Source organism: Musa acuminata, chromosome BXJ3-3, assembly GCF_036884655.1.
Source record: "Musa acuminata AAA Group cultivar baxijiao chromosome BXJ3-3, Cavendish_Baxijiao_AAA, whole genome shotgun sequence".
NCBI classification, from domain to species: domain Eukaryota; kingdom Viridiplantae; phylum Streptophyta; class Magnoliopsida; order Zingiberales; family Musaceae; genus Musa; species Musa acuminata.
The window spans coordinates 33,200,869-33,210,832 of NC_088351.1; the positions used below are offsets into that span (position 1 = coordinate 33,200,869).

Consider the following 9,964-nt stretch of genomic DNA (forward strand, 5'->3'; position numbering starts at 1 on the left):
TTCATCATCTATCTTCTGGTAGTGGATGAAGTACAAAGTAGCGAATGACATTTAAATTATAAAGGATAAAGGAACTAATTTGAACGATTTGTATTTGCACTGTTAACTCTTATAACACTTGAAATGTGGGGGCATAAATTAAAAATAAATGATTCTTTATTGTCTGATTATTTCTCCACATGCAAATTTTACATGTTATTTTAAAAATAAAATAAATAATTTAAATGACATATATGATGCTCACATATAAACTTGAACGTGAGTTCTATCATTTGTATATAATACATTGACGAATCGGATATCTTAACACAGACAATTATTATATATTACTGTAAAATATTTTTATTTATAAAAATAAAATAATTTATCAAGCTAGTAGAAAGCTTGCATTTGTCCAACATTTTGTGATAAATTTTCCTACAGAAATATAAGATGAAAAATCTAAACAAATAATTTTCATATAATATTTATTACATATTTCAATTTACAATCAATCCACTCACAACACATACGACAAATTCAATAACTCCTTAAAAATTCATAATATTCAAATCCAAATAGCACATATACAAAGAAATCTAAAAGTGCAATGCTGTTTGACGTAACTTCCATCTTGCAAGCTTCTTAAAACCATAACCCAAGCTACTCCATGTATCTGAAAATTAAAAAAAAATTATATGAGCAAAGAAAACATTGTAACTCACATACAAACAAAATTTATCATAATTAAGTATTTTTTTAAACATAAGAATCATTTAAACATTTCGATGCATGCATTCTAAAACATACATAAATATCAATTTTTTGTTTATATATAATTTACAAAAATTAAAATTTATATGTATTTTAAATGCTAAATAAATTGCTTATCATACTTTTTTTTTCAAGCAACATATATTTAAATATACTTTCATTATAAAAGCATAATACAACTAAAATCATATATCACATCATAAATCATTATAGTTTAAAAAAATGTCATTAACTAGTCATAAAAAAATAAATATAGTTGAGGATTCATTGTAGAGAAATAAAATGCACGTTTTACAATTAAACCCTTACTAAGTCTTGTATTGAGTTTTATGTTCTTGGGTAACAAAATCTAGCTATTACGGAGTGGTGTCAGAGACTCGAAAAGAAAAGCAACCGAAAACAACGAAAAACCAATGGTATCGATAAGGAGAAGAAATGGTTGGATGTGATGTACCTTCACGTATCGCCAATCGACCCGAGCTCTTAATCTCGGCCAAGTGCTTTTGCAGCTGCTCCGTCAGCCTCGGATGGCAGTCTTCGAAATGTAGATTGCTGAGGGACGTCGGAAGCCCCTTCTCAGGTAGCGCCTGAATCTCCGGACATCCAATTATTGCTAGAAGCCGGAGGGAGGGAAGGACATGCAACTCTCTCGGTAGCGATTGTAGATTCTTGCAATCCTCGAATTCTAGCCATTTGAGAGCTGCGAGGCTTCGCAACAACTGCTCCTCCTCATCAGACATCGTCGCTCGAGGAAAGTTTGAGATTGTGAGAGCATGGACGGATGGAAGTGTCCTTCTTAAGAGCGATAGTTTGAACAGGGCTGTGTCGTCGATGTATAATTCAGTTACCGACGAACCCTCCACTTGCTCATTCCCTTCATTCAGCAACAGCTTGGGACATAATTTGATGGTCAATTCTCTGAGGGATTCCAGAACTCGCAACCCGTCTATTGATCTCAACTCATCACAGTGCCAAATGCTCAGAGATTGAAGTCGTTTCAGGTGAAGCAGCGACGTTTCTGGAAGAGATTCTATGGACGGGCAGTCGCCTATTTCCAATCGAGTGAGTGAGGTCAAGTTGTGCAGGCAGCCCGGTAGCAATTTTCCCAGATTCCCACAGTCAGACAGCACTAGTTCCTCGATTGAGGGAGGGAGGAGGATGTCAATTGCCCAATCTCGCGTCATACCCATGAGATTCGGGCAACTGCAGATTGACAATGCCGCAAGGGAGGTGAGTTCTTTAAACCCCTTCACCGGTTGCCACTTGAGTTCCGCACATTCCGCAATCTCAATGTAACGGATATTTGGTAAGCTGTGCGATAGCAACCCCTCTTCCAGATTTCTTAGATTTGGACATTTTCGTATTCTCAATGTTGAAAGAGAAGCAGTTATGCAACTGCCGCCTCCATGGATTCCTTCCCATAACCCTGGCAGTTCTGTCAATCCGACTTCATCTATTTCTAATGTTTCAAGTGAAGGAGGGAGGGGAGGCAACCTCTTGAGCCTCGGGCATCTTTTAATTTCAAGATTTCGCAAGCGGGGAAACAGCTGTCGGCCATCAGCCCAAGACCACTCTTCCCATTCTGGCATGTTGATGAACGTGAGCACTTCCAAGCTAGGAAAACACTTGCCATGGTCTCTAGAACCAAAGAATCCATCGCCCACCTTCTTCACTGCTGGCATTCTCTGGATGCGAAGAACCTTGAGACTCGGGAGTTGACCAAGACAAGGGAGTCTCTCACATTCTGGGATGTCCTCCAGCTTAATCTCTTCAAGACTATATATTTTCAATTCTGAAACAGTCATACTGCTGCTACTTTCATCGATTTCTTCCCACAATCTTGGTACTTCTGTCAATCCGACTTGACATAATGACAGTGACTTAACTGAAGGAGGGAGGGGAGGCATCCTCTTAAGCCTCGGGCATCTTTCAATTTGAAGTTTTCGCAAGCAGGGAAACAGCTGACGGCCATCAGCCCAAGACCACTCTTCCCATTGTGGCATGTCCCTGAACGTGAGCTCCTCCAAGCTAGGAAAACACTTGCCTTGGTCTCTAGAACCAAAGAATCCATCGCCCACCTTCTTCATTGCTGTCATTCTCTCGATGCGAAGAACCTCGAGACTCGGCAGTTGCCCAAGACAAGGGAGTTCCTCACATTCTGGGATGTCCTCTAGCTTGATCTCTTCATGACTATATATTTTCAATTCTGAAACAGTCATACTGTTGCTACTTCCATCGATTTCTTCCCACAATCTTGCAACTTCTGTAAACCCGACTTGACATAATGACAGTGACTCAACTGAAGGAGGGAGGGGAGGCATCCTCTTAAGCCTCGGGCATCTTACAATGTCAAGATTTCGCAAGCAGGGAAACAGCTGTCGGCCATCAGCCCAAGACCACTCTTCCCATTGTGGCATGTCCCTGAACGTGAGCTCCTCCAAGCTAGGAAAACACTTGCTTTCGTCTCTAGAACCAAAAAATCCATAACCCACCTTCTTCACTGCTGGCATTCTCTGGATGCGAAGAACCTTGAGACTCGGCAGTTGACCAATACAAGGGAGTTCCTCACATTCTGGGATGTCCTCCAGCTTGATCTCTTCAAGACTATATATTTTCAATTCTGAAACGGTCATACCGCTGCTACTTCCATCGATTTCTTCCCACAATCTTGGAACTTCTGTCAACCCGACTTGACATAATGACAGTGACTCGACTGAAGTAGGGAGGGGAGGCATCCTCTTAAGCCTTGGGCATCTTTCAATTTCAAGTTTTCGCAAACAGGGAAATAGCTTTCGGCCATCAGCCCAAGACCACTCTTCCCATTGTGGCATGTCCCTGAACGTGAGCTCCTCCAAGCTAGGAAAACACTTGCTTTCATCTCTAGAACCAAAGAATCCATCGCCCACCATCTTCACTGCTGGCATTCTCTCGATGCGAAGAACCTTGAGACTCGGCAGTTGTCCAAGACAAGGGAGTCCCTCACATTCTGGGATGTCCTCCAGCACGACCTTTTCAAGACTATATAATTTCAATTCTGAAACGGTCATACTGCTACTACTTCCATCGATTTCTGCCCATAATCTTGGAACTTCGATCGTCCCGACTTCACATAATGACAGTGATTTAAGTGAAGGAGGGAGGGGAGGCATCCTCTTAAGCCTCGGGCACCATATAATCTCAAGTTTTCGCAAGCAGGGAAACAGCTCTCGACCTTCAGCCCAAGACCACTCTTCCCATTTTGGCATGCCGCTGAACCTGAGCTCCTCCAAGCAAGGAAAACACTTGCCTTGATCTCTATAACCAAAGAACCCGTGGCCCACCTTCGTCATTGTTGACATTTGATCGATGCGAAGTACCTTAAGACACGGCAGTAGTCCAAGACTCGGGAGTTCCTCCAATGCCACCATGTTCTCCAGCACTAGCTCTTCCAGATTAGGCAAGAACTTGCTCTCTGTACTTAATCCATGACTTATTTGTTTCACTGCAGGCATTCCCTTCACGTAAAGTTTCTTGAGATTCTGTAGCTGTCCAATACATGAAATATCCTCCCATGCTTTGCAGTTGTATAGATCAAGAGTTATCAGGTTCGCTAACAATTGTGTCTGCAGCCAACTGGGTGATCTGACACCAATGTACCCTCTGATCGTCAAACGTTTGAGAGCCTGATGTGGTTGGAGACCTTCAAGTACCTCCTCCGACACAACTAATTCATTGCCGTCCAAACTGGAGCCATCATCTGATGTCCATTCTAAGACTAGTTCATCAAGGTACTGTTTGTTGTTCAGATTAGCCATGCCTGCTTTTTGTTTACTCTCAACGTTCTCGAGGTTGGTAATTCGAAGTTGTCCATGAAGTTGTTTCAGACCGCCTAATTGGGCAACCTCGTGTCCCTGATCCTTGAGTACTTTAAATGAACACAGTCCTTGAAGAGAAGTCAGCTTCCCAACATCATTTATCTCGGAAATTATTTTGTCTTCTGCATTAAGATGCATCAAGTTGATCAACTTACTCATGCCGTGCGGGAAACTCTGTAGTTCACAGCCCCACAGATCCAGTACTCGCAAATTGTAAAGACCACATAATGACTCCGGCAGCCTCCTAAAGTAAAAGTTGTGGGATATGTCAAGGTAGCGGAGGTGTATCGAGCCACCAATTGTCTCAGGCAACTCCCGCAAGCCACACCTCTGTAATATCAACACTCGAATGTTTTTTAATCTTTCAAACCGAAGGAACAAAGAGCCCTCGACTCCAATGCCATACCAATGACTTTTATAATTGATCATGAGGGTCCGTAATTTCTCATAACAGGAGAACTCTATTAACTTAGTTTTATCGGTTAATGTTGCCGACAGATGACGAATCGTATTAGGGATCTCTTTCGACTCATCATCATCGATCCTGCAAAACTCTCCCTCTGAAATAAATTGAGCAAGATCGTGTATGAGATCATGCATCACATATGCCGATCCCCAATGAGCTTCCTGAAAGAAAGACCTGTTCACTAACTCACGGAAGTAACCACTTCCTACAGCCTCAAGCGTCATATTGTCTTGAGCAACGTAGCCTTCTGCCATCCAAAGCCGAATCAAGTCTGGTTCATAAAATCGACAATCTTCGGGGAACAGGGAACAAAAAACAAAGCACCGCTTAAGGTGTGTGGGAAGACATCGATAACTCAGTTGTAGGACTGGCAGGACACCCTCTTCGTCTTGCGGTAGTTGCCATATTTCACTCCCTGCGATGTTTCTCCAGTGCTTCTCGTTCATCTGCACCTTCAACAACCCGCCTACCGTCCTTGCCGCAAGTGGCAACCCCTTCAACCTGCCAGCGATCTTCTTTGCTATGGCTTCTAGCTGTGGAAATTCACCGGCGTCTTCGGAACCAAATGCGCATTTCTTGAACAATTTCCAATAGCTGGCTTCATCCAGACCTCCTAGAGGGATCGGATTGCCAACCATTTCTGCAATCTTTTTAGAGCGAGTTGTAACCAAAATCTTGCTTCCTGGTTCTCCGTACCTCAATGGTGCACAAAATCTTTCCCATTTCAGACTGTCCTCGTTCCACACATCGTCGAGGACAAGCAGGAACCTTTTTGAGGTCAAGTTCTTCTTAAGAACCACTTGAAGTGTATCAAGGTTGCTGAGATCACACTTATTCTCGGTTATGGATTCTATGATCTCTTTGGTAAGCCTTTCCACGTTGAAGTTGTATGATACACAGACCCAGACCTCATGCTGAAAATAGTCCTTCACACTCTCGTGGTTGTAGGCTTGCTGAGCAAGAGTAGTCTTTCCGACCCCTCCGATCCCAACAATAGTTAAGGTAGAGATGCCACTGTCGCTAGATCCGGATCCGTCGGCAGATTGCACCAACAGTCCCAGAAGTTGATTCAGCTGTTCCTCTCGTCCGAATACTTGAGTTTCTAGCGGAAAGGAAGTGGTGGTTCGGGGCACTACTGACGTTATCATCTGTCTCTCATCAGCATCTAATGTAGTAATGAGATCCTCGATGCAAGTAGTGATTTTATCTAACTTCATCTGATTTTCCCTCACTCTTTTCACATCATCTTCTCTACCGAAGAAGCGACTGGTAAATTTAGGAACCGAAATTTTCATCTTTTTCCAAGGAAAGAGACCGGAAGAAGAAGAAGAAGATTGGTTACTTGCCTCATCACCCTGAGCTCCTTGTTGCTCCATCTGTTTGTTCAGAACCCGGAACTGGATCTCGTCAAGCAAGTCCTCAGCGTCATAAGCAGTGTCCTTCAGTTCCATCACCAATTCCTTCAATTGCTTTTTCGTGTCTTCGTCTTTAATCCACATGTTCTCGACTCTGCCGATGATGTGCTTAGTCCCGGTAAGAGTAGTCTTCAGCTTGAGGAGGTCAGTTCCGTCTCCGGGCTTAGCTCCGACTCCGAACACCTCCGACAATCTTGGGATCGTATCGTCGCTGATCTTTTCTATCAAGCTCCCGATGAAGGCCTCTCCGAGCGATCCCAAGCCTGCTAGTATCCACGACGACATCGCAGTGCAGGGCTGATCCTTCTTCTCCGAGCACAAAGGGCAGAGGATTCTCAGAGTAGATGGATATTTGCAGCGGCAAGGACTTCTCCTCCTCAAGAAGAAGTCTTCTTCGAAAGCGAGGTTGGCAGCATCAATTCTTGGGGGCTCCTCCGTACATGAGGAGCGTGGTCAAACGCCACCCACAACACTCTCACACAGCACGGCCACATTTCCTCTTCTGGGAAACTGTCTCGTTAGACTTATCTGAACCAATTCTGCACCACTTTCTTGAAGTGTGTATCCAACGAGCTATAGGACTTTCGAATATTTCCACCAAATTTTCTTCTGTCCACTTTAATCATCTCACCAAATTCCACGAAACCAATTTACTTTCGTGGAATTCCACCATATGAGAACAAGTTTTGTCTCCTTGTGAAATCTTATAAGAGTTGTTTTCCGGTCGTAGACACAAGAATTAATTTTATTGGTTGAAATGAATCTTGACTTATAGAAAATTATCTCTTTGATGTTTATTATAATAATTTATTATGTCATATTAACGTTGGTGCAGAGTCAAAAATAAAATAAATATCCACTAAAATAGATGGTATACTATAAATGCTTTTTTAAGGATGTACAAAAATGATTTAGTTGAAAATTATAACTTCAGAGGGATCAATATAAATTTTTAATATAAATTATTAGATAATTTTTTTAACAAAAATCATATTTTATATTATCTCCTTGGAAGTGTCCCAATTTTTTTCTTCCATATAATATCCCTTCTTTTATAAAATATAAAAATATTCTTGATATTAACCTAGCTGAAAATGACCAGGGTCAATAGTAATTATACTAAACAAAAACATATCAATTGAAGTTGAATCAATTTGATGCAACCTTTCTTTCTTCACGTCCTCTTGAGTCGATTTTATCTTTTTCTTTATATCTTCATACTTCTAGATGCAAGTCTTCTCGACAAAAAGACCCCCATAAGGAATCCTTGTCTAAGTTCTCTTTATAAAAATTATTTATAAAATATTTATTATAATAGTTTAATATATCATACTATTTGGCATTTTTGCAGAGTTAAAAATAATATACATATTTATTAAAATAGATGGTACACTCTAAATGCTTTTTAGGACGTAGAAAAATAATTTTCATGTAAGTTTCAACTTTGAATATAAATTACTAGGTAAGTTCTTTAAAAAAAAACTTATGTTTTCTTATCTCACATGAAGTGTCTCATGTTTTCTCTTTTTGATATAACACTTTTTTTTTTATAAAATACAAATACCCTTGACATTAACATAACCCTATGAAAAAAATAACTCAAGTAAATAGTAATTAAACTAGAGAAAAAATCAATTCAAGGTAAATCGATTTGACACGATCAATCATTCTTTATGTCCTATCAATATGAATTATTCTTCTCAATCCTATTATGCCGACTTCGTCTTTGTCTTTATATTTTTGCCTTTGTCTTTAATACTTCTCAAAGTATACAAGCCTGCTCGACTAAGAATTTTCTAAAAAAAACTCTCTCGAAATCCAAATTATCTCATAAAGAATATTTCTAAAACCCTCAAGTCTAATCTTTCCAAAGTCAACTGGATAACTTTTCCATAGGGTTTTCATGTTGTGTTTTGCAATCTCATGTTAGTCACTTTCTAATGCTTTTTGGAGCACCTTAGATTTTATTTTATCAAAATATGAAATTTCTATTAAGTATTTCTGTTCAATAGGCATTGCACAGTTGAAAATTTTAGGATTTGATATATTCTCCGAACAATGCTTAATTTAGAATTATAAGGATTGCTTATGATGGCAGAAAAGACTTTTGGGAAAAGTACATCTAGAAAATCTGCCTTCTAATATATCTCAGCCATTTGTTTGTGAAAAAAAAGTGAATGTTTTATTAGCTTGCTTGATGTGAAAAACAAAAAATTTGTTGTTTGGTAAGAAATGAAAAAAATTTGTGGTTACATCGATTGCTTAGGATGTAAAACTTCATAGAATTCTCTCATGTACTTCTGATACTTGTTTCATGTAATTGAAAATTTTTTTGACTTAAACATATTTTAATTTCAGTTTAAATTAACTAAGAAAAGTAAGATGACATGAATTCATCCTTTTAAAGATTGAATTCACTTAAACTACCTAATTTAAAAGAGTTCAAAATAGAAAAAAATGTTCTTTTTTGAGAAATCACTCTAGAATTACCTCATATCATTTAGAATGGGTTATAAAGTGAATTTTGACCACTTTTTCAATTTTTTGTTCATTTAAATTAGTAATTTACAATTATTTGATTCAATTTAAGATTGATATTAGTAAATTATTGGTTTTTGAGTCAGTTAATGTTTCATTTTCTTCTTCATTTTACTTTGACAATCTTTTCTAATGACTTTATACAAGTTTTTTCAAAAATAGGATCTCGATGACACTGATTTCAAAAATCCTATCTAAAATTAGGGTAAATCAAGTCTTTTTTTTACTAATTTTCTTTTGAATCATCTTTAAACTTTGATAATAAGTGAAGTGAATTGATTATTTTTTATTTTTTATTTATTTAAAATGTGAATTGACAGTTTTTTTATCCCACTTAAGTTGAAATTGTTCATTTTTTTTAATTTTGGGTCCAATAATGCTTTGTTTAATCTTTGACTCAAAAACCTTGTACTTAGATAATGTATTGCCATGGCTCTTCGTGATTTAAAAGAAAAAACATAAGATACACTGTTTTTTTTTTATATATGATTACATTATTTCTGATCCTTTATTAGACAGCAATATAACCCTATTCAAAATAGTATAACTCATGTATCAACAAAAAATTCAAAACCCTAGTGAACTTTATCCCACGCATTTAAAGTTATTTTTGGTAAAAAAAAATCTTTACGATTTCAACTTAGATAAGCCAAGAAAAAGAAAAGGGTAAAAAAAATTGAATTTTTAAGGTTTCATTTCACTGAAATCCAAATTCCTATATAGAGATATATGGTTACTCACTTTTATATTAATTTATATTAATAATGATTATGTCTATATTATTGGTACTATAAATATTTTTTATTTATCTTGCCAAATATATAGATCCGATTCTTACCTTTTATTTTCCTTATAACTTGTAACGTCTGGGTCTAATAGGTTAACTAATCTATTAATTTTATTTTACTCAAATAATTAGTCAAAATATTTAAGCTAAA

The 9,964-nt window shown here is 38.1% G+C and overlaps 1 protein-coding gene across 1 annotated transcript; it reads right to left on the reverse strand.

The window, feature by feature from the left end:
* Positions 1-428: 428 nt before the first annotated feature.
* LOC103979585 (putative disease resistance RPP13-like protein 1) lies at positions 429-6,930 on the reverse strand. Its single transcript, XM_065141274.1, has 2 exons — positions 1,208-6,930; positions 429-655 (listed from the first exon to the last, which is right to left on the reverse strand). Exons 1-2 carry the CDS (start codon positions 6,771-6,773, stop codon positions 579-581), a joined length of 5,643 nt encoding a protein of 1,880 aa, XP_064997346.1. The 5' UTR covers positions 6,774-6,930; the 3' UTR covers positions 429-578.
* Positions 6,931-9,964: the final 3,034 nt, after the last annotated feature.